We start from the raw sequence: 24,490 nt of genomic DNA, 5'->3' as shown, positions 1-24,490 counted from the left end.
GCCCCGATCCCCCGTCCTTTTCCCGTTCCCCGGATGGTCATGACCCCCAGAGCCTGGGCCTTCGGCTGATGTTATGCAACGCACGGTCCGTAGTTAATAAGGCCCCTAGTATACGACCTTATTCAGGGGCGCTGCGGACCTTATAGGCGTTCTGAAACCTGGCTGGGCACTGAAGGGGTGTGCCTTGTTGAGATGTGCCCGCGGGTTTCCGTGCATTCCATCAGCCGAGGCCCAGGGTAGGGGTGGGGGTGGCGGTTGTGATTAGAAAGTCTAGAGCCGAGGAGACCACTGTACCTCAGATTGCGGGTGCGAATCCCTCTTTGTGAGATGGGGCCATAGGTGCCAGATGGGTTTGCTGATCACGTACCTGGCTCCTTGCTGCGTGACAGCTGCCCTGCCCGAGCTCCTGGAGGTGCTGGCGGGGTGGCAGTTGAGACCCCAGACTTTTAGTCATGGGGACTTTAACTGCCATCGTCCGGCTCGTCATCGACGGCAGCTCGGGAGTTCATGGCTTCCATGACGGCCTTGGACCTGACCCAAGTAATTGATGGCCCTACTCACATTGGGGGTGGCACCCTGGACCTGATTTTTGTCTCTGGTCAGTGGTTGAGAGATCTGGACTTAAAGGAAATAGTCATTGAACCTTTGTCATGGTCAGATCACTCTCTTCTTCGCCTGGACTTTCTGACCGCCATTCACCGCCGCAGGGAGACGGAGCCGACACGTTGGTTCCGTCCCAGGCGCCTGATGGACCCGGAGGGGTTCCGGACGGAGCTTGGGCCATTTCCTGAGGGTCTGGCTCACGGCTCGGCTGAGGAACTTGTTGCGGCCTGGGAACGGGCGCGGCGGGCCCTTAGACCGTGCCGTCCCTTGGCGCCCCCTGCCCGGGCGCGGGCCCCACCCGGCTCCTTGGTTCCCGGAGGAGCGGGGGGGGATGAGGCGCCGGAGAAGACGCCTAGAGAGTTCCTGGAGGTCTAGCCGTTCAGAAGCTGATCGGACACTAGTGAAGTCCTATACTAGGGCTTACCTAGTGGCAATGAGGGAAGCGAGGCGTAGTTACGCCTCCTCATTGCATCGGCAGATAACCGCCCAGCCGCCCTGTTTCGGGTGACCCGCTCCCTCCTACACCAGGGGGAGCGGGATGACCCGTTACAGGGACGTGCTGAGGAGTTTAACGGTTATCTATACGATAAAATCGTTCAGCTTCGGGATGGTTTGGACCAAGATTGCGGTGATACGGGTGAGACGGCTGAGGGTGGTCTTGGTGACATTTTATGGGATGAGTTTGACCCTGTCGCTCCCGAGGACATGGACAGGTTGTTGGGAGGCTGAATGCCACCACGTGTTTACTGGACCCGTGCCTCCTGGTTGGTGCTGGCCACGCAGGAGGTGACACGAGGCTGGCTCAGGCGATTCTGGCGCTTCTTTGGTGGAGGGTGTCTTTCCGGCCGCCTTGAAAGAGGCGGTGGTGAGGCCCCTCCTCAAGAAGCCTTCCCTGGACCCGGCTGTTTTAGGTAATTATCGTCCGGTCTCCAACCTTCGCTTCACGGCGAAGGTTGTAGAGAGTATGGTGGCATATCAGTTTCCCTTGCACCTGGATGAAACTGTCTATCTAGACCCGTTCCAGTCCGGTTTCCGACCCGGTTACAGCACGGAGACGGCTTTGGTCGCGTTGGTGAATGATCTCTGGAGGGCCAGGGATAGGGGTTGTTCCTCTGCCCTGGTCCTATTAGACCTCTCAGCGGCTTTCGATACCATCGACCATGGTATCCTGCTGCGGTTAGAGGATTGGGAGTGGGAGGCACCGTTTATCGGTGGTTCTCCTCCTATCTCTCTGACCGGTCGCAGTCGGTGTTGACAGGGGGGCAGTGGTCGGCCCCGAGGCGCCTCACTTGGGGGGGGGCGCCGGGATCGATCCTCTCGCCTTCTGTTCAACATCTATATGAAGCCGCTGGGTGAGATCATCAGTGGGTTCGGTGTGAGGTACCAGCTGTCGCGGATGACACCCAGCTGTACTTTTCACACCGGACCACCCCAACGGCCATCAAGTGCTGTCCCGGTGTCTGGAGGCCGTCGGGTCTGGATGGGGAGAAACAGGCTCAAGCTCAATCCCTCCAAGACAGAGTGGCTGTGGATGCGGCGTCCCGGTACAGTCAGCTAAATGCGCAGCTGACCATCGGTGGCGAGTCATTGGCCCCGGTGGAGAGGGTGCGCAACTTAGGCGTCCTCCTGGATGAACGGCTGTCTCTAGAAGATCATTTGACAGCCGTCTCCAGGAGAGCGTTCTACCAGGTTCGCCTGGTGCACCAGTTGCGCCCCTTTCTGGACCGGGAGGCCCTATGCACGGTCACTCACGCCTCGTGACGTCTCGCCTGGATTACTGTAACGCTCTCTACATGGGGCTCCCTTGAAGGGCATCCGGAGGCTACAGTTAGTCCAGAACGCGGCTGCGCTGGTGATAGTTGGAGCCCTCGTGGCTCCCGTGATAACACCTATCCTCGCGGTCTGCACTGGCTACCTGTGGCTTTCGGGTGCGCTTCAAGGTTTTGGTGACCACCTTTAAAGCGCCCATGGCATAGGGCCGGGTTATCTACGGGACCGCCTACTGCGACCAGATACCTCTCACCGACCCGTGCGCTCTCACAGAGAGGGACTCCTCAGGGTGCCGTCAGCTAGGCAGTGTCGTCTGGCGGCGCCCAGGGGAAGGGCCTTCTCTGTGGGGCTCCGCCCTCTGGAACGAACTCCCCAGGACTCCGTCAACTTCGGACCTTGAACCTTCCGTCATGAGCTCAAGACACATTTATTCATCTGTGCAGGACTGGCTTAGTTTTTTAGATTTTAAATTTAGAGGGGTTTTTAAATTGATTTTAATATCTATATTTTTATTTTTAATTAATTGGGCAGTAGAATAAGTTTTTTAATGATTGTTTTAATTTGTATATTGATGTTTTTATATGCCTGTGAACCGCCCTGAGTCCTTTGGGAGATAGGGCGGTATATAAATTCAAACAATAAATAAATAAATAAATAAATAAAAATAATGAATCTTTACAGCCATACTCTTTGTAGGAACATATAATCTCTCTAATATTCACTGCAAATGATTTCAGTTCTCAGCTAGCAACATGGCATCACACATGCCCCTAGTTAACATTTGTTGTTGTTAGTTGCAAAGTTGTGTCTGACCCATTGCGACCCCATGGACAACGTTCCTCCAGGCCTTCCTATCCTCTACCACCCTCTGGAGTCCATTTAAGCTCACGCCTACTGCTTCAGTGACTCCATCCAGCCACCTCATTCTCTTTCATCCCGTTCTTCTTTTGCCCTCAATCTTTCCCAGCATTAGGCTCTTCTCCAGTGAATCCTTCCTTCTCATTAGGTGGCCAAAGTATTAAACAAAGTAGTTAACATTACACTGCAGTAATTTCTTATATATGTCTGATATGTTCCAATGTTCCATTGAAATGCTATTGAGGGAAGCAACTACTTTCCTGTGAATATTACATACTGTATAAATGAAAACCAGTAATGGTACCCACTCATTTGACAATGCATTCAGTCTATATTCTTCATTTCATCTTTGATCTTTTGTAACATGTAATAAAGAGTTTTTGCAAATCCAATACGTGCTACTAAGTGCCAAGGGCATATGGTCCCCTAAACCACATTGACTACTATAATGATGCCTTCATCTGCCAATACAAAGATTTGCATTTTTGCATTGCATTTGAAATTATTTAGAACAGTGGCTCCCAACCTTTTGGGTATCAGGGACTGGTTCGGTGAAGAAAGGTTTTTCCATGGACCAGAGGAAACATGGTTTCACGTGCTGCCTGCATCCTGTGGATGGGCCTTCATTTGTTTGTGTGGCCCAGTTGCCGGCATGCTGTAGCCTTGTGCTTGTACAAGGATTTTTGTCTGACTTAAGCATAGTACATAAAATTATCTCCCACAATGTCCTACCTGTCAATGATTACTTCCGCTTCAACCACAACAGTACATGAGCAAAAAAAAAAAGAATAGGTCAATATGGATCTCTTCCTCAATAACCTGGATTCAAAAGATGCATTGAAGAATCATATATTATAGGAAAAAAATAGAAAATTATTCAAGTATCTGCTGTATGAAATTGTAGATTAGCTGATCAAAACATGGACATCTATGGAAGATTACTGCTCAATCATGTCTGCTTCTTCTAAATGACTGGCTGTTGTTTTCTCTTTCAGTAGCTTTACCCAACTTATCCTTCAATATTTCTTACTGGAGTTGAATTTCAAGGCCTAGTAAAGGCCTGCTAAAAGCATCAGAATTTTTTGGATGCTTCCAAATAACTTTCATATTTTTTCATGCACAACTTTAAGAGGTCCTCATTGTTCTCCTAAATATAGATTCTTTCGAAGTTATTTGTCAATATGCTTCTTTAAAGAATATTGTGGCATTACTTTTCTGATTTGTGCACATTTAGTGGCCTAGTAAAGTTAAGAATACAGTTTTATTTACATATATTTCTTTTTTATTTCATTATTTGACAAAGTGATTAAATTAATAGACCAGTGAAATGCTTTGGACATACTATTAGTATTCTTAGACTTCTGCAAGGCTTTTGACAAAGTAGACCACAACCTATTTCTTGATAAGCTAAAAAAAATGTGGGATAGACAGCATCACCACCAGAGGGATTTGTAATTGGCTGACAAACTGTATTCGGCAAGTAGCCCTTAATGGTACTTCATCTACATGGAGGGAAGTAAGCAGTGGGGTACCACAAGGTTCCATCTACTCTCCGGTACTCTTCAATATCTTCATAAATGAGTTAAATGATTAGTCTGTGTAGTTTGGCACAACACAAACTAAAGCCATCTCTATCTATTGGTCCCAATGGAAATTTGTGCCTTCTTTCTTAAAAAGCTTTCCTCTGCATTTCCTCTAAGCATCATCTATGAAGTATCTTTTAGAATGGGCTCCTTGCCTGACATATGGTCATTAGCAACAGTCATACCTATCTTCTTCAAAAAAGGTGACCTTGGCCTTGTTGAGAAATATAAACCAATCTCTTTTTGTTGTGTCATGTGTAAAGCCATGCAATCCATCATAAACCAATCCATCACCCTCCACTTAACAACAAATAATCTACTCTCTGATAAACAATTTGGTTTCAGGAAAAATTTGTCATGTAATCTGCAACCAAAACACTGGAAAAACATCTGGACCTCTCAACTTGACCAGGGCAAAGCAATAGATGCAATTTACATTGACTTTTGTAAAGCCTTTGATTTAGTTGTGCATGACAAACTACTTCTGAAACTTAAATCTTATGGCATTTCTGGACTCTTACATAATTGGATAGCTGAGTTCCTGTCAAACAGGCAACAGGTGGTCAAAATAGGCAGTGCCCTATCAAATCCTGCACAATGGTGTATCCCAAGGCAGCGTTCTAGGTCCAACACAGAGGACCCAGATTGTTGGGGGGGCAATAAGTTGACTTTGTAAATATACAAATAGAATGAGACTATTGCCTTATACATTGTAAGCCGCCCTGAGTCTTCGGAGAAGGGCGGGGTATAAATGTAAACAAAAAAAACAACAAAAAAAACACTCTTTCTGCTTTATATCAACGACCTTTGTGATCAAATTATAAGCAGCTGTGTCCTCTTTGCTGATGATGTTAAACTATTCAACACCACAGGCAACTTTGCTACCCTTCAAAATGACATTGACTATGTATCTGAATGGTCTAACAATTGGCAACTCCAAATCTCTGCTAACAAATGTTCAGTCCTGCACATTGGCAGTAGAAATAAAAATTTCAAATATTTGCTGGCTGGTAGTGATCTAAAAGTTGATCCACACTCTGTCAAAGACCTTGGAGTACTCATTTCTAAAGATCTAAGTCAGGGGTGAAATGCTCCCGGTTCGCACAGGCTTGCCTGATTAGGTAGTGATGGCAGCTGCTGGTTTGGAGGACTGCTAGCAAAAATCCCTGTCCCCCCCCCCTGCCTCTGCTGAGCCGCACCATCAGCAGAGGATTTTTTTTACTTTTAAAAGTTTTTCTTCAGCCGAAACATGCCTTTAAAAGTAAAAAAAAAACCTCTGATGATCACAGGGCTGAGAAGAGATCAAAACTCTTTAAAAGTTTTTTTAAAAAAACCGTCTTCAGCAAAAGGGAAAAAAAACAAGAAAAAAACCCCAGGATTTAAAAGCCTCCTCTGGCGATCCCAGAGGAGTTTCCTGATCCTCACAGGCTTTTAAACTCACTTTTTAACAGCCTCCACTTACAAGAGCCCCACCCATGCCCAGCCAATTCCCCCTCCTCACTTACCTATAATTACTGCTCCTTTCCGGCTGCAACTACATGCTTTTCTTCAGCTACTGAAGAAAAAAAAAAAAGCTTGCTTTGACTTCCTGCTTTGCTGGCTGAGGAACTCTGGGGTTTGAAGTCCACAATAAAATAAATAAAATAAAATAAAATAAAATAAAATAAAATAAATAAAATAATAAAATAAAATAAAATAAAATAAAATAAAATAAAATAAAATAAAATAAAATAAAATAAAATAAAATAAAATAATAAAATAATAAAATAATAAAATATTTGTGCAGCTTTCTGAGATTTGGTGTGTTTCTGTAGTGTTTCACTCTAACTACACAAACATACAAAATCTCAGAAAGCTGTATGTGGCATTTTGTGTGTGTGAGTTGTGTGTGTGTAAAGTGTGAAAGTTGGTTTTTGATACCTCTTATTGTTTTTTATACTTTGTTTATTATTTTTATTATTTATTGTTATTGGCCACGCCCACCCAGTCATCTGACCACCAAGCCAAGCCCACTAATTAAGCCACGCCCACAAAACCAGTAGGGAAAATTTTTAGATTTCACCCCTGGTCTAAGTCCCTGAGCTCACTGTAACATTATTGCAAAAAAGGCTTTAAGAGTTGTAAATCTTATTTTACGAAGTTTTCTCTCTGGTAACACTGTACTCCAAACTAGGGCATATAAAACCTTTGCCAGACCTATACTTGATTACTGTTCACCTGCCTGGAACCCTCACTGTATTTCAGACATCATTACATTAGAGAGGGTCCAGAGATATTTTACTAGGAGAGTTCTCAAATCTTCTGCTCAAAATAAAATTTCCTATACCAGCAAGCTTGAAATCTTAGGTCTAGAAAGCCTTGAACTACATCGTCTACATTTTGACCTATGCTTAGTTCATAAGATTATTTATCAAAATGTTCTACCTGTAAATGAATACTTTAATTTCAACCATAATAATACAAGGGCCATTAATAGATTTAAATTCAATTTAATTTGCTCTAATCTTAATTGTGGGAAATATGAATTTTGCAATAGAGTAGTAAATGTCTGGAACAATCTACCTGATCCTGTTACTCTCTCTAATCCTCATACCTTTTACCATAAACTGTCTACCGTGGACCTTTCATGTTTCTTAAGAGGTCCCTAGGGGGTGTGCATAAGCGCACCAATGTGCCTACTGTCCCGGTCCTACTGCTCCCAATTATATGTAATAATTCTATGTGTTTATAGCTATGTTTTGTCAATTTATATCCTTTTTTTTTGGTTCCAATTTTTTTCCATGTGTCCATGTCTGTCTACTCTGTTACTTGTTTTCTTGTATTTGTTGACAAATAAAACAAACAAACAAACAAACAAATAAATAAATAAAGGCCTACCTATCTCCCTCAGAACCTATAATTCAAGGCAAATTTCCATTCCACTGAGATGTGCTCATTTCTGGGAATGAGAAGAATCAAATTCTGGTAAAAATGTGTATAAATAACTCGTTTATACCGTAAATTAACTAACGTATATATTTTACATGTTAAGTAAATTGTTGCAAATTTGTGTCTATTCTGCCCACCTCCCCTACCACTTTCTTCACCAAAGAGATCTTTTGCAGTGAATGATGCAACTTCTCATGCATGTTTGAACTAATGATAAGGAACATTACTGTCACTCAGGTAAATTTATAACATCATTGCATCTGAAATGAAATGTGAATTATTCTAGGATACTCGCACATACCCAGGCAGGTAGCCTATGGCATCCATTCTAACAACTAGAGATGTAGCCCAGGGCTGGGTATGATTGCATGGGAAAATAAATTCTTTTTCAATTTCTCAAGATACAAACCAAATGCTTCACAAATTGGTCATGTTCCATTTAACTCATATTAATCTGCACTGTATCTCCTAAGGGCAGAAAACGCTCCATTTTCTTCCTTTTTTTTTTAGTTCATATAATTTGTTTCAGTTTGTTTTATTTTTGATAAAACATATTCAAAACTGGGTATGAAATTATAATAAAAGGAAACATCCCCCACATCAAAATGTTATTCATTTAATCAACTACTAGCTTAACTGAAGCAACTTTTTTCCTCACCATATCCAACACAATGTGTATTTGTAGAGTAAAATTTTTACCTAACATGCAGTATATTTCTTAAAGGCCAAACAAATTTATCTCATGTAACTAATATAAGGATTTCTGAACATTTAGTTTCAGGATTTTTTTTAATCAAATGGTGAACACCTTAAGGAAAACTTATTATTTGTTCTGAGCTAGTATTCAGATTCTTGGACAAACAGAGCAGAGCAGAGCAGAACTTTCTACTATTGACTTCACCCCATTCCTAAGAGGACCATAAGGGGTGTGCATAAGCGCACAAACGTGCCTACCGTTCCTGTTCTATTGTTTTTCTTTTCTTCTTCCTATATATATATATATATATATATATATGCTTATACCTCCTAGTATATGTTTATATACTATATAATCTTTTTATATGATGTGACAAAATAAATAAATAAATAAAAATAAAGAGCAGAACAACAGAGTTGGAAGGGACCTTGGAGTCTTTTAGGCCAACCCCCTGCTTAGACAGGAAACCTTACACCACTTCAGACAAATGGTTATCCAATATCTTCTTAAAAACTTAAAAAGAGAGAGAGAGAGAGAGAATGTCTCTGGGTGTGTTTGTGTTTGTGTGTGTGTGTGTGTTCTGTTACCATGGAAATCTTCCATGGCTGTTTTATGTTGGAACTCGAAAACTGAGGGGAGTTATTTTACCAAATATATGTATGGAAAAATTGTGAATCTCTAGAATTGTAGAAATACACTTTCTTTGGTCTTTAGCACATACAACAGAATAGCTTGCTCTATTAATGTAGAAGAAAAGGGAACTAGTTTGTAAGTAACTTTGCAGAGGCCCTTGTAACTCTGAACGGTTGCTAAATGACTGACCATTAAGCAAGAACTGCCTGTATTGTCTGTGGGCTACCAAATCTATAAAAGGTCACTTTAGTGAGATGCTTCATGTTGTTGTAGAGAAGCATTACTTGCCACATAAAAGTTTAATGGTGGTAGTATCTATCTTATTGAGATGTTTTACTTCATTCTGAAACCACTTCTGGCTACTAAAAGTGGAAGTGTATTAAAGCAATATGAAGCAAAGCATACAGAGACTACACAGACTTAGCTTCATTCTTTAGATGAGAAGCAGCTTCAAAGGGGTAATTTCATCAAAGTGTTGTCCAAACAAGAGAATCTTTCAGAATTTCCCATAGCCTTAGGGGTTGGTGTTAGTAAAAAAAAAACAAAAAAACAGGAAAAAAGCTCTCAAACTGCTTTCATCTAGTCCTATAAAATAGTTGAAATGAAAACAGGAAATAGCCTATAAAGATTAGTGGTGGCAAACAGAACAAAAGCTATATATTTAAATAAAGGAGATATAGTTGATTCTCCAGTCATGTAGTTCACAGTTTTACTTTCAGTAACATTCACCTTTATAATCTGATTATAGGTTTGAAGGATTTCTGATGGACTGCATCCAAAACTTTTAAGAACGGTGTGGCTATAGATGATACTGTGAATAAAAAAATAGCCAATAAATAAAGAATATTATTCTTTAAGTAATCTTAATGGCAAGCTAAGACAGACGTAATATCACAGGTTCTAAAAAAAAATTATTTCACCAATCATTCTTTGGAGACTACAGAAGTCTTCCTTATAATGAGAACAGACATTAAGCACAACAAACTACTAAGCTTACAGTGCTGTTCTCCTTGAGCTTTGCTCATTTATTTATTTATTTATTTATTTTGTCATAACAATATATGTAGGTATCATACAAAAATATAAACACATATATGGGTAAATATAAATATGAAGTATAAGCATATATGTATATAGGAAGAAGAAAAGAAAAACAATAGGACAGGAACGATAGGCACGTTTTGTGCGCTTATGCACGCCCCTTATGGTCCCCTTAGGAATGGGGTGAGGTCAATAGTAGACAGTAGACTCATGGTACAGCCCAGCCTCATCTGTGTTTTTGAAGTGAAATATTGTAAGATTGCTAATCAATATGAAGAGTGACAGAATCATTTGTCAAAGACAAGTCAGCATGGCAGCTGTTGTTGTCAGTCTCCCTTTTCTGTTTTCCAAAAAGCAGGGGAGAGACCTGATTATTGGTCTTAGGTATGGCCATTCAAGCATTCTAGCCAGCAATTCACTGTGGCATGAGAAAATAGTTACTATCCCTCTGCTTTTTGCAAATATTCTTTGTGGTTAGCAGCAGTTGAAGGGAATAAGCTGCCAAGAGACTGGCAGGAAGTATATAGTTTCAAACAATGGGATGTCAAAGACACGAGACACACTGCAAGAGACCAGATGATCTTTGAGAGATGAGAAACCTATTGACCTATAAACAGCAGATGACTGTTGTGTATGTGTTACCAGTGGGTGGTAGATACTCTTGGATGGTCTTCTTGTTGGAAAGTCAGAGTTTCCAAAAGCTCCAGCAGATTGTAATGAACACCTCCTTCTGTTCTAGTCACAAACCAGAAAAGCAGCAGATCATTCTTTAAAAAAAAACTCCCACAGATGATAAATAAATATGACCATGAACACTTCTACCGAACACAGTTTTTTATAGTAGCAATGCTCCAACATATAGGAGCACAGGAGCGAAAGTATTGCATTGAGCTTCAGAGCTGTTGTGGAAATGAATGCAATTAGCCACTGTAGTTCAGTATTTAGTGCAAATGAGCAGACATGATAGTTAAAAAGAAAAGAAAAAAAAAGTACAAGTGGGTAGTAAAACTCCGGGAGTAGAACTAAGGATGAAAGAAGGAAAAGTCACATAGAAGTTAGTGAATGAAATTGGGGAAAAGTATCACCCATAGGATAAGAGGTTTTAAAAAGTAGCAGATGTGAAATGACAAAAGGTAAAGGAAGATTATCACAGGAGATATATAAAGATTTCCCTTAATCCAATAAGTAATACAAGGATTGAATAATTTAAAAGTTATATATGAAATTGTGCAGTGTTGTTCAGTTGTTACCATTTTAAAAATATGCATGTTTCTTCTGATATTTAAATGAACTTTAGGATGTGACATTTTTTTTGAATAAAGTTGAAGGTGCAGCTTAATAGTTGTGCAGTAGACATTTGTGCTATCAAAATTCTTACTCCTAGACCAGTAAGCATCTTCCAGCTTAAAGATGCTAGTAAAATCTATTATTCCTGTATAAATCAGGAATTACAATTCTGTGCAAGATAACTGCCTCTTTTTCTTTTTCAAGAAGTGGATGCTGATTTTGCCAGAGCTCTTCCATTATATGCATACCTGCGGAAGATCTATTTCCATTTCCACTTCTACTTAAAAACCATAGAAAGTCTGGACAATCTTTTAAGATATGTTAATAATATATATGAAAACCTCTTCTCAGAATGTGGTCATTTGGTATGTGTATATAAGTTTAAAATTTTAAAACTTGGTTGCCAAAATGCAACAGTGGCAATACAAATGTAAAACTTTAATTGGAAAAGTTTGAGCTATACAATGTTGTCTTTGAATCATTTCCTTTCCTGTTTAATAAAGACAGGACCAAAAGACAATTAGAAACTCCGCACAAACCTGTTGGTATTTTCTTCCTGTCCTCACGATAGGAGGGAAGCATGCTGTTTTTCAAAACTGCTGTACCCAAAGCATACCTTTTACAAGATCAGTGGAGAAGCTGCCCTTACACGAGGGTAGCTGCAGCTGGAAGTGGTTATCTTCAACAACCTGCCAAGGACCAAAGAGAAAATTTCCAAGCCTTTCCAACAATTCTTTTTTTTTTCTCCTTGTCCTTACCTTGGCATATTTCCTCCAAGGGATTACTTACTTTGGTTTTTTTTTCCCCCAGAGCTTCGTATACCTTTGACTGAAGATCAGTACACTCCTCCTATCTGGAATGGTTATCCTCATCTATCAAGCACATAAGGACATACATGGAGCAGTCAAGGACGAAAGGGACATCCACCCATCTAATTCAACTAGATCAGCTGAATCAACCCAGATGATCAGTGGGTGAGAGATGTTGCAGCCAAATTTTCCTGGGTCAGGATGTTGTTCGAATAATCATTTTCACTGATGTAATTTTACTGTCATAATTTCTATCCCTCCCTCCAGCCAGGCATTGTTTAATTTATTATTATTATTTGTTTTAACTTTCTGTAAACTCACTATATTCATTTTCAAATCATGAGGTATGAAAATAGAGAGAAGAAGCTTCCAGCAATTCCTTTCAAATATGGAAATCTTGGCTTTTAAGACTGTCCTTGGAAGAAACAAGAACATTTTGGTTTTGCAATGTTGTACAATAAGATGGTTTTTGGTACTAAATTCTTTTCTGATTCATAACTGCAACAATGCAAGGAAGCAAATCAATCTGAATTTTCCCATTGTTCATTCTCCACTCAATTCCAAATGGCAGCTTGAGATATTGTTGAAAAAGTAATCTTCATCTAAGATTTGGAGATTCTCCAAATGATATACCCATGATATAGCTATCATTCATGGAATGAATCTTAGTTATATTCTTAAGTTTACAATTTTATTTATTTGCTTTTGAAATCATATTTAATAACATTGTCTGTTCATTGTGTTTTATTTGTGTCTTCAAGAACAAAGGGACACATGCAAAATATCAATTATTACATCACAGTAGGTATCATTAGACAAGACTATAATGGGCAAATACAGGACTGGTGTCACTGATATAGTTTTATAGCTACTTAGCTGCAAACTAATGCCCAACACAAGGTGGGAGTGAACATTAACAATGATCTTCAATCTCAATTCTTTCTTTGTTTTACGTTTTAGTTTAATGTAAGCAGCATCAGAAGAAATTCTGAGAGCAAAAAATTTAAATTAGTTACGTGTGCAGCCATAAAATGCCTAATTTGTTTTTGACAAGATAATGTGTATTATAAACCATTTACAACAAATTATATAATGGATTTTGATCTCTAATGTCAACTAATACTCAAGTGAAGTCATCATTTCATCATCTAATTTTAAATCTGCTTCTGAAAATAAGGAAAATCCTGCTTGGCAAACATATTTTCCTTTCCACTTGTTAATATGGACATATATTAAGTGTTTACCAATATATTCTGTGAAAATAGCTAATAGGAATGCAGTTAAACATCTTGGAAGATCATTGCAGAGGTTATGGGAAATAGGCCTACAAGGGTCTTTCTGAATCTGAGGCCTACATCAAACATCACAAGCAATAGAAAGTTCTCTGTGTAAATTTAGCCTGTAGCTAGTGGGCTACTTCCCCAAGTGCTCCATTTTAATCAAAAGGCAGAACATTCTCATTGTTTAAATTGATTATCAATCAGAAGGGCTATTCTTGGGTTCACTTACATTCCACATTAACCATGGCCTGCTATTCAAGACCTTGACTTGACCTTTGCAGAATTGGGGGAGGGGAGACAGAACAAGAGCACAATCATAGAATAATGTAGGAATAAAAGTATATGAAATAAACACCCAGTGAAACATTTTAATAACAATAGGAATGATTTAATAAAAAAATCTGGACTTTAAAAGATTGAAAATACATGTATTTAACTATGGACTCAATTCAAGAAAGGAAAAAAACTCTAAACATCTTCCCTTACTGGAAGATAGAAAAAAACTAACTGCTTATTTTGGTTAGACTTGTAGAAACACAAACGAAATTTAGATTCTCAGGGGAATTCAAGTTCATATATATGTAAAGTATTTTCAGAAAGAAAATTCAGAAAATGCAATTACCATCTAATGAAGGATAATTCAATTGTTGACTTTCAGTATTTATTACTTGACAATATCAAGTAATAAATACTGAAAGTCAACAATTGGTGTTAATTTTCTGATCTGGATAACTTTGGAATCTATATATATAAAAGTGAAACCACTCACGCATTAATTACGAAATCTCCAGAACCGTAAAGCCTACAAACTTGAAATTTGCCACATATGTTTTTCTTGACTTCTAGGTGCTCACTAAGAAAGGAATTTTTTGAAATTACCATCACAACATTAGTATTTCCTCTATTATTATAACATGCTCTGATGCTAATTAGTTAGACATTCTACTCCCCCTCCCAACTTGAAAATAACTCTGGAGAGAATGGGATAACATAGGACAGTAAACCTCATGGAGAGAAGGGGCTAGAAAGCCTGAGAAGAGAAGGGGATAGGATAGGAGATATTTCTGTGGGGCAAGGCTAAGGGAGAGAAGGGGAGAGGAGAGGATCTATGTGGTCAGCCTGAGGGAGAGAAGGGGAGTAGAGAGGATCTATAGGGCCAACCTGAGGAGAGAAAGGCTTAGGATAGGAGACGTCTCTGTGGGGCAAGGCTGAGGAAGAGAAGGGGAGAGGAAAGGAGACGTTTCTGTTTTTTTAGAGATAGGATCTGTGTTGCTTTGTTGTTAAAAAAATTGGATAATAAGATAAGTTTAAGATAAAACAAGACAGCAATTTTCCAGTATTTGAAATGCTATCATAAGGGAGAGGATCTGGATTTATTCACCATGTTGCATGAAAGTAGGACAAGACTGAATAGGTAACAGCTTGACAAAGAGAGAGGTCCAAATTCAAAACAAGGAATTTTCTCACCATGAGAGCTGTTAAAGTTGGACACTATTTGTCTCAAATAGTCTGAGGACTATCTGAGGATATTTTGGAATAAGATATTTCCAGCCCTATGATTCTGGTGCTCTATAGTTTTAATTTCAAAGGAAGACCTATTAATATTTTACACATACTTTTTATCTAGATGAATCAAGCAAAAACTGCAGCAAATAATGTTTCCAGACTGTGGAATGAATAATTAAATGACAAATGCTATATACAAGTGTAAAAGGAAGTTCATTGGGAGGAAAATCAGTGCTACATATATGCTGATGGAACCAAGTAGAACCAAGAAAACTATAGATGGTGGCAAACTCTCAATTAAATTGTTGACCTATGACTCTGTTGAGATAATATGATTGAAGGCTTATCCCCCAGTCTAACTGTTCCATTACCTCAATTGTAGCCCTTTTTGAAGTTTTCCTCACAAGGCAACCAGGAAACTATTATATCATGCCTTTTCGCTGATGTTGTTAAATAAGCAAATACATACAATTGTAGTAGTCCAATTAGCATGAGTAATGAAGCTTATCCATTCTCATCTCTTTCTACTCCCTTTTCACCTCCTCATGTCATATGAATGTTGAGGAAAAGTTAAAAATAAAAGAAGACAGAGATGGAATGTGTAAATATATTTTCTCAGGGCCTCTCTAGAATTTTGTTTCTACTTCAGCAATAGGAGAGAGGGAAAATGCTCTATTAACTCTTTAATCTTCTTTCTCTGACAACATTGTTCAGGTTTCCTTTAGCTGCAAACAGGATTGATTTTTGTAATTGATTGACCAGTTCTAATGTTTGTCTGATGTTCTAATCAGGTTAACATAACAAGTTAAGCGCATTGTGAAAACATAGCCACTGTACCACTTTGGAGAAAAGAAAAATTGAATATTGGAAATAATTAATGAAGGAACAAAATGGAATTATCAATAATGTTATGCCTTTATGCAAATCTATAGTTTTTAGAAACTATATAAATCAAATCTCTCAAAGTAGATTATACTCAAAAGATAGAGAAAATATTAAAAATGCCCAATCTTCCAATATTTTAAAAATACTAAAATCTAGAGCCACCCAATAAATGTTAAGGTTAAAAAATAAAATAAAACATTTCATTATTTTTTGGATACGGGTATGCATTGCTGATGTGATACTATCACTTGAAGCCATGGAGCTGCAATTTTTGGTCACTTTGCTTTATGTTTGAGTGGAATGGAAGATTATTATTTTTTTAAAAAAAGTTTTGAATATGTTGAAGATTTAATTAAGCAATTTCATTGTTAGTTTCTTTTTAAATGGAAAATCATGCCTTCACAATTAAAATTTTAATGATTAGTTTGACAGATTGGCTTCAGAGCTCTAAGATCCACAAAAAAGGTGCCATATTTTCAGGTACCACAAGCTGAAAAGGCCTACAGCCAGATCTAGATATATTTGTACCCATTTATTTAAACCATTACTTTTCTATGGAATTAAATGGCTATATTATGAGAATTTAGGAAAGGAAAAAATAAAAACTTAAAATTAACACCCAAGGCTCTCCTTACTAGCAGTTTCAGATAGCAATTCCCAAACTGATCTCTGCATATCTGAAAAACCAGCCCTTTAAAATACGAATATAGTGTTAAAAATTTTGCAATGTCACTGCATACTTGTTAAAAATCATAAAATGCTTGTTCATAGCATACATTAGTAAAATGCAATAATCTTCCATAGCTACTTTCAGAAGCATAATTACATTAACCATCTTCAGCAAAAACATTATTTATTTTATTTTTAAAACAAATTTTAAATAATGTCTTCGGAAAGATATGTTTCAACTTTCATCAACCGCCCTGAACCGCCCTGAGTCCTTCAGGAGAAGGGCGGTATAAAAATCGAATTAATAATAATAATAATAATAATAATAATAATAATAATAATAATAATAATAATAATAATAATAACATTGATCTCAAAACAAAATAATGAGCACTATCACATCGTTATCCATTCAGTTTACAAGCCTATCCTGACATTGCTAATTGTCACTATGTATGTTTCCCACATTATAATAGAATATTGTCCTTAGTATATGAAACTCCACATAGTAAAATATCACTAGTAGTTCACAATAGTAAAATATTTTACACAATAGTAAAATTATAGACAATTAACCAAAACAAGACAAAACTAACTACAAAATAATCGCAAGATGGCAATCCAATAATAAAGATGGCAATCCAACAGTTCTGTGCCAGTACTGCTGGTTAAAGGTAAAGGTAAAGGTTCCCTTTGCATATACGTGCTAGTTGTTCCTGACTCTAGGGGGCATGCTCATCTCCGTTTCAAAGCCAAAGAGCCAGCAGTGTCCAAAGATATCTCCGTGGTCATGTGGCCAGCATGACTCAATGCCAAAGGCGCATGGAACGCTATTATCTTCCCACCAAAGATGGTCCCTATTTTTTCTACTTGCATTTTTTATGTGCTTTCAAACTGCTAAGTTGGCAGAAGCTGGGACAAGTAATGGGAGCTCACCCTGTTACACAACAGCACTAGGGATTTGAACTGCTGAACTGCCGACCTTTCGATTGACAAACTCAGCATCTTAGCCCCTGAGCCACCGCTCAGTTGGGATGCCTACCACAGTTCTGCACTTTAAAGTATATTTTTGCATAGTGCATGGTGGGTGAACCTGAAAGCCTGAAAAGCCCGTCAGTGATCAGTAAGGAAGTGATGGGGGCTTTCTGGAACTGCCTCTCCAGAGTAGTTAGGCTTCAACACTGCTGGAATCTACCCCTCCAGGGCTATTATCCTAATACCCCTGCTCCACTTCCTCCTCCTCTTCATCATCATCATCACAAGATAAGTCCAGCAGAACCATAACACAAACATAAACATCAGGAACGGGGGAGTCCTATCTCCCTATTCAAACCTCATCAAAATCATATGGATCATATAAATCTTGAGTGGAGGCACATTCCACAGCACAGACAATAATACAGAAAAGGCAGGCTTCACAGATTTGGAAAGATGACTCTGTTTAATCAAGAGGACCCAAGCATGGCTACTCAGCTGGATAGTATCAGATGGGCAGAAACTTAACTGTTTTAGTCACAGCTGTACTGTATTTTGTATAGCACTGAGTATAGGGTTGCATCAACTGCCTTTTAATATATGCTCGAAATTAATAATAGTGCATAGAAAGAAACTAAGTAGAGTTTATACTAGTGGTCCTTACTTAATGGACCACTCATTCAGGGACCAAAATTACAATGGTGCTGACAAGTGCTACTTTCAAATGGTCTTTGAAATTCTGGCTGTTGCAGCATTCCTACCGTCACATGATCACCTTCCCAGCTGGTTTCCCATGAGCAAAATCAATGAGGAAGCTGGAAGTAACTCACTTATCACATGAGGTTGCGGCCACATGAGATTCTCAATTAATGACTATGCACAATTCAGCTAACAGCAGCAATCAGGACTTTTGGAATTCATGCCATTAAGCAGCATGGTCATGTGACATCATGCTTAACAACCATATCATTTAGAGATAGTGTTTTCAGTCACAATTATCACTGTTAAGCAAGGACTGTCCATATGAGTAATATTCAGACTGTATGATTACCTACCTAGATTTTTTAAGTATTTGATCATATATGTTTTCATGTTTTTATAAAGAGGTACATCATGAATTTAATATCATTAAATAATGCATATATAAGGATTTACCATCTCCTAAAAGTTATTCCTGAACCTCAAGTATTCACTGCTGAAACTGTGGAGATGTTAAGGTCAAGTCTTATTATGGATGTTTACAATAAGTGTTTTTCAAGTCAGAGTGTTAAAAAGAATTATGCAGAGTCAATGCCATTAACGTCAAACAAGATTTATATCTTTGTATAAAGAAGATCTGTAATTTGGCAAATTAAATCTATACTGGAAGGAGTGAGTCCTTGGGCATTGTTGCAATAACACCAAATGCAATGATCATGTAAGTCCTTCTGTTTGTTTTTCTATTGAATGCCCAAGCAAAAGTCATTTGGATTTTTGTCAATCTACTGAGCTCAGTTAATTTTTCTATAGTCATTGCAAATCCTTGTTGATGGCTTGTTTTCCCTTACCAATTCTGCAATTATATGGGTCTCTTAAATGGCAGCTTTGGTTTTATGTTAAATATTAATTTTACCTAATTAAAATATAGTTTTTCAACTATTACTATATAATATCAGCTAACCTATAAAATGCTCTTAACCTTTTCTAGAAGTAAAATTGATTTCACTCCTTGATTGAATGAACAATTTGACATTAATTAGAAAATATTATGTATTTCCACTTATCCAGGAATTGGTCATATTTTCATGAGAACTGCATTTCACATATTTTCTTTATTTAATTATTACTTTTACATTCTATCTTTCCTCCAAGAACCTAATATAAGCTCTATTTTCTCATTATGCCAGGAGTCCCTTTGTCTCTAGTTTTCCATCCCTCAGCTTAATCCCCATTGCATTTTATCCACTGGAACTTTTTTTAAATTAAGAAAAGGTAACAGGGCAAAATGTACAAAGATAGATAATGAGAATGTGGGTGGGTGGGGGAAAGATACCTTTCACAATTTTAAAAAAATGCTCCAAGCATAATTAAAATATTTTTCTAACAAATTCTAAAATACTTCCAGAGAAGTAAGAAAAAACAAACCTCTTTTGCAAAACAAACAAACTCTCAGGAAGTTGGCTAAAAAAAAAAGAAACAACACAGCATTTATGATTCTATTTTAAAGATGCTAAAGGTGACACATACCTTTTCCTTGAAAGAGTTTTACAAAAATCTGATTTGGCAGATAAAATAAAATCCATTTTACAAAATTAAAAAGGAACGGTTTTCGGAACACCACTGGTTAATAAATAAATGCTGTTTTTCTTTAAGTCCTTATTGTACAATCAAATTTTCAAAATGTGCAAACAAATCTCACAGAAAACATTGCCAATAGTTTGGAAAATAATTATATTTACAATAGAATAGTTATTTTGATATTTTAAAATTTAACTGGAGGTGTAATTTCCATAATGGTGCAGAAAGCTGAAAAGAGGCCATTATATTGCCAAATAAAACTATAATGTGCTGTGCGTTGTCATGAGAACATTTTGACAAGTTAATTCAATAAGAATGCAGGAGAGCATTATATATGGATGATTGCCACACATGGAAGACCGAGTTTTCAGGATAAAATATCTCAGGTATGTGGTCTTTAAGAATGAGCCAATGATATGCATCCTTCCTGAAAATGCTTCAGGGAGTCATTAATTAAGAGTTGGGAGGGAGGGGAATGAAGACAAAAATGACTGGCAATTGACAAGTGAACTATTCATTAATACTACTAATACTAGATAATACTAGAATTTTTATTGGCCAAGTGTGATTGGCCACACAAGGAATTTGTCTTGGTGCATATGCTCTCAGTGTACAAAAAGAAAAGATACATTCATCAAGAATCATAAGGTACAACACTTAATGATAGTCATAGGGTACAAATAAGCAATCAGGAAACAATATCAATATAAATCATAAGGATACAAGCAACAAAGTTACAGTCATATGATCATAAGTGGAAAGAGATTGGTGATGGGAACAATGAGAAGATTAATAGTAATGCAGATTTAGTAAATAGTTTGACAGTGTTGAGGGAATTATTTGTTTAGCAGAGTGATGGCATTCGGGGAAAAAACTGTTCTCGTGTCTAGTTGTTCTGGTGTGCAGTGCTCTATAGTCTCGTTTTGAGGGTAGGAGTTGAAACAGTTTATGTCCAGGATGTGAGGGATCTGTAAATATTTCCACAGCCCTGTTTTTGACTCGTGCAGTATACAGGTTCTCAATGGAAGGCAGGTTGGTAGCAATTATTTTTTCTGCAGTTATAATTATCCTCTGAAGTCTGTGTCTGTCTTGTTGGGTTGCAGAACCAAACCAGACAGTTATAGAAGTGCAGATGACAGACTCAATAATTCCTCTGTAGAACTGGATCAGCAGCTCCTTGGGCCATTTGAGCTTTCTGAGTTGGCACAGAAAGAACAGTCTTTGTTGTCCTTTTTTGATGTTAGATGTCCATTTTAGATCTTATGATATGGTAGAACCTAGAAATTACATGAACAAAATCATGATTAGGCTTAAACATACAGTATATAGGTGTTTTATGACAATTTAGTAAATTGACTCATAGCGGAAAGAAGCAAACAAACTGCCAATTCATTGGACCACAGCACCCATCAGCACAGGCAAGAACCTGGCACATTCTTGCATAATTGTGATCCATATTTTCTAGACAGCAACCAGGTAGGGTACCTCTGATCTGGAGGTTTTAATAGTGCTGTCTCATTGGGTATTTCAATACTGAAATATACTGTATGCAGTCATAGTTGGAAAGTTGAAAATTACTACAGTGATATATAATTTCAGTCTCTCTGAAATTCAAGGACAGCATAAACAATTTGGAGTGGTATTCTCCATTTACTATTATCTGAGAGTTCCTTACATTTAGTGATTGTTGTTGGAGAAGATAAACTAACAAAAGATACCAGGAAAAAAACGAGGGAATAAATTTTCTACTGCAGAGAGTTCCCCTAAATTAAAAAAGTACTATATTTTGTATTTGCTTGGTGTTTGGACCTTCCTGGACAAAGTCTGTTCCTCTGAGCATATAAATTAGCTCCATTGAATGTAATACACAAAAGCAAAGTTTAAAGTTGGTAGGGTTATCTTCGTCCTATTGAGAACTATCTGAGACACTTGAGTTAGTCATTGATTAAAGTGAATGGATCTTTGATTCTTCACTGGTTGTTGGAGAGCTTCATTTTGATATTTTACCTGTTCACTAATAAGAGTTCTCTGTTAAGACTTATGAATCAGCGTTGATTCTTGATCACTGCCTGGATCAGTCCCTTTAGTTATTTTGGCAAGATTTTGGAAGTGGTTTGCCATTGCCTATTTCCCAGGCCTGAGAGAAAGAGACTGGACTCACCCAGCTATCTTTATTCAGGTGAGACTTGAACTCAGGATCCTTTAATCAATAATATCAAACTCGAAAGACCATTGAATAGTTAGAAATAATTTTTAAAAATAGCAGAATGGTAAGCACATTAATAGATCAATTACCAGAAAAGAAAGTGAATGAATTATAATAAGTAAAAGCTAGTCTTCCAACTTATTAAAATTGTAAACTTGAAATGTGTTTATTTGTTGTACTAAGAACAATAATATATTTTTATAAGGTATAGCCTTCTGCTGGCGGTGTTCAGTAAAATTGATTGAGCATGCCCTTTTGCATAGTCCTCTGAAGAGTCTCATTGATCCAGTTTGGAAATCCCAATGTTTTCTCCCAGCAGTTGAAAATTTAAATGAGGGATGTTCTTGCAATTTTATGAAATGCTATTGTTGTAGAGACTACACAGGCTCTATATTCACAAATAGTTTCCTATATTAAATGCTCCAAGAGTTGCTTGATATCATATTTGCTTGTCCTGAAAAATCATATCCTCATACATATCCACAATTACACTAGAAAGGGAAAATATTTCTATGAATTGGGTTATGCACATATTCATATATTTGGCTGGCAATAATTTCTTCGATTATGGCTGTGAGTTTTCCCATCACAGAGAGGATCAGAAGTGCTATTATTTCTTCTACTTACAACCTAGTTTATTATCCTAGAGATAATGTGACAAAGAATTATGTTTGTTCACAGCATCCTGCCAATTACCTGATAACTATTATGCATTTTCTTGTATTTCCTTTTCTATATATAGAAACACTGTAAAAAATAGCTTAACATAATATCTTAAAAATTGATAGTTATATAATGGGTAGATAGTTATGTAGTGATTGAAACCCTATCAAGCTGCTTGTATATTTACCTAATGCTTCAAATCAGATTGCTGCCTTTTTTACTCTTTCCCGCCATTCCTCTCTGAACTTTTAACTTGTTTTTAATCTGTACATTGTTTATTTTTAAAATTTTGTTCAAGTGCTGTTTGATGATGGGTAGTGTCTGAATGTAAATGCAAGTGTTGTGTTGTCTCTACTGTTTCAGGCTGGGAACAATGTAATAGCAACATCACTCAAGGATAACTTTGTTTTCATAGGCTAATATTAAGAAAAATGGTGGTTTCTCATAATGATGAACAGTTGTGTCAGATCCGCATGGCACTTACCCTTTGGACTGAGAGTGATTATGTTTTATGGCATCAATTCTGCAGTACAACATTAATAAATTTATGTTAGGAATAAAATTGCATCATTTTGATGTTGCAGCATTAAATCACAAAAGAGGAACCAATTGCAACAATAATATAAAAACAGCCTGGATTTTCTGCAGGGGAAAAAAATCAATGGCAGGATATGGACCACAGTCTGAAAACTTTAAGCAAGTAAAAAAAGACATAAATCTTTATGATGAAGTTTATGAACTGGCCTCTAAAAATAATAGCCAGCATTAATACTGCCACTGCAACAATTTTATGAGACAATAACCTGGTTCTAAAGTGGATAAACTATGAGGTTGAAGACTGGATATTTTATATCAGTGAGAGGACTAGATTATTGCCCACTAAAAAGAGAAAGAATAGTAGAATTGCCAGAAGAATATAATAAGTTAACACCTATTAAAATAGATGTTAAGTAATTCTGAAAGAGCCAAAAGAGAAAACAGAACTCCATATTGATTGTTAGTGTTGGAAACTCCTTTTGAATCTGATAAGGGGTGCTGGGAAGCTACTCAAGAAATGATTTAATATACTGGCATAGACTTTATGCGCTCTATATATTACTATCTTTTGATTTAAATAAGAGTGAGAACCTCTTACTTGTACATAGAGCAAAGCAAAGAACTATATATGAAGACTGCAACAGGCTGGATTATTGGTACAAGAAACTCAGCGCTGTGCAGTTCTAGCAAACAATAGTCTTCAAAATTTATATCAGAAATTTATCATAACTGTCAACAATTATTTTAATTAGAGAGAGCTAGTGATTGAACCCAGGACTATGTACAAATGAGAGAATAGTTTAGCATCCCCCTGCCCCAGCAGGATATGCTTATCATGGAAAGCTCTAAAAGAACTGACATTTTCCTGGCTTTTGAGATTTTAGAGTTTTCAACTCACTGCATTATTCTGGAGAATAACATAATAGATTTTCACCAGTGGGTTTCCAGCTTTGAAAACTCAGAGATACAATAAACATCCAAAGAGTCTTAATTGCTTTTTCTGTAATGCAGATCTTCGAAAATAATTTTTTTAAAAAAATCCTGTAAACCCTAGAATAGAATAGAATAGAATAGAATAGAATAGAATTTTTATTGGCCAAGTGTGATAGGACACACGAGGAATTTGTCTTGGTGCATATGCTCTCAGTGTACATAAAAAGAAAAAAAATACATTCATGAAGAATCATAAAGTACAACAATGATAGTCATAGGGTACAAATAAGCATTCAGGAAACAATATCAATATAAATCATAAGGATACAAGCAACAACGTTATAGTCATA

General features: G+C 37.5%; 1 protein-coding gene and 1 long non-coding RNA gene across 2 annotated transcripts in view; one reads left to right on the top strand and one right to left on the bottom strand.

Moving 5' to 3' along the window:
- Positions 1-12,010, bottom strand: part of NPVF (neuropeptide VF precursor) — a 128,153-nt gene extending 116,143 nt beyond the window's left edge. The window contains exon 1 of the mRNA XM_058181786.1: positions 11,940-12,010. Coding sequence (XP_058037769.1) covers positions 11,940-11,982 — 43 coding nt within the window. The 5' untranslated portion in view covers positions 11,983-12,010. The remainder of the gene's footprint in view (positions 1-11,939) is intronic.
- Positions 1-24,490, top strand: part of LOC131197560 (uncharacterized) — a 72,943-nt gene that overhangs the window by 33,045 nt on the left and 15,408 nt on the right. The window contains exon 2 of the long non-coding RNA XR_009154985.1: positions 12,211-12,374. This is a non-coding gene — a long non-coding RNA (uncharacterized LOC131197560). The remainder of the gene's footprint in view (positions 1-12,210; positions 12,375-24,490) is intronic.

This window comes from Ahaetulla prasina, chromosome 4, assembly GCF_028640845.1.
Source record: "Ahaetulla prasina isolate Xishuangbanna chromosome 4, ASM2864084v1, whole genome shotgun sequence".
Classification (NCBI taxonomy): domain Eukaryota; kingdom Metazoa; phylum Chordata; class Lepidosauria; order Squamata; family Colubridae; genus Ahaetulla; species Ahaetulla prasina.
This window is presented reverse-complemented; position numbering and strand designations above follow the sequence as displayed.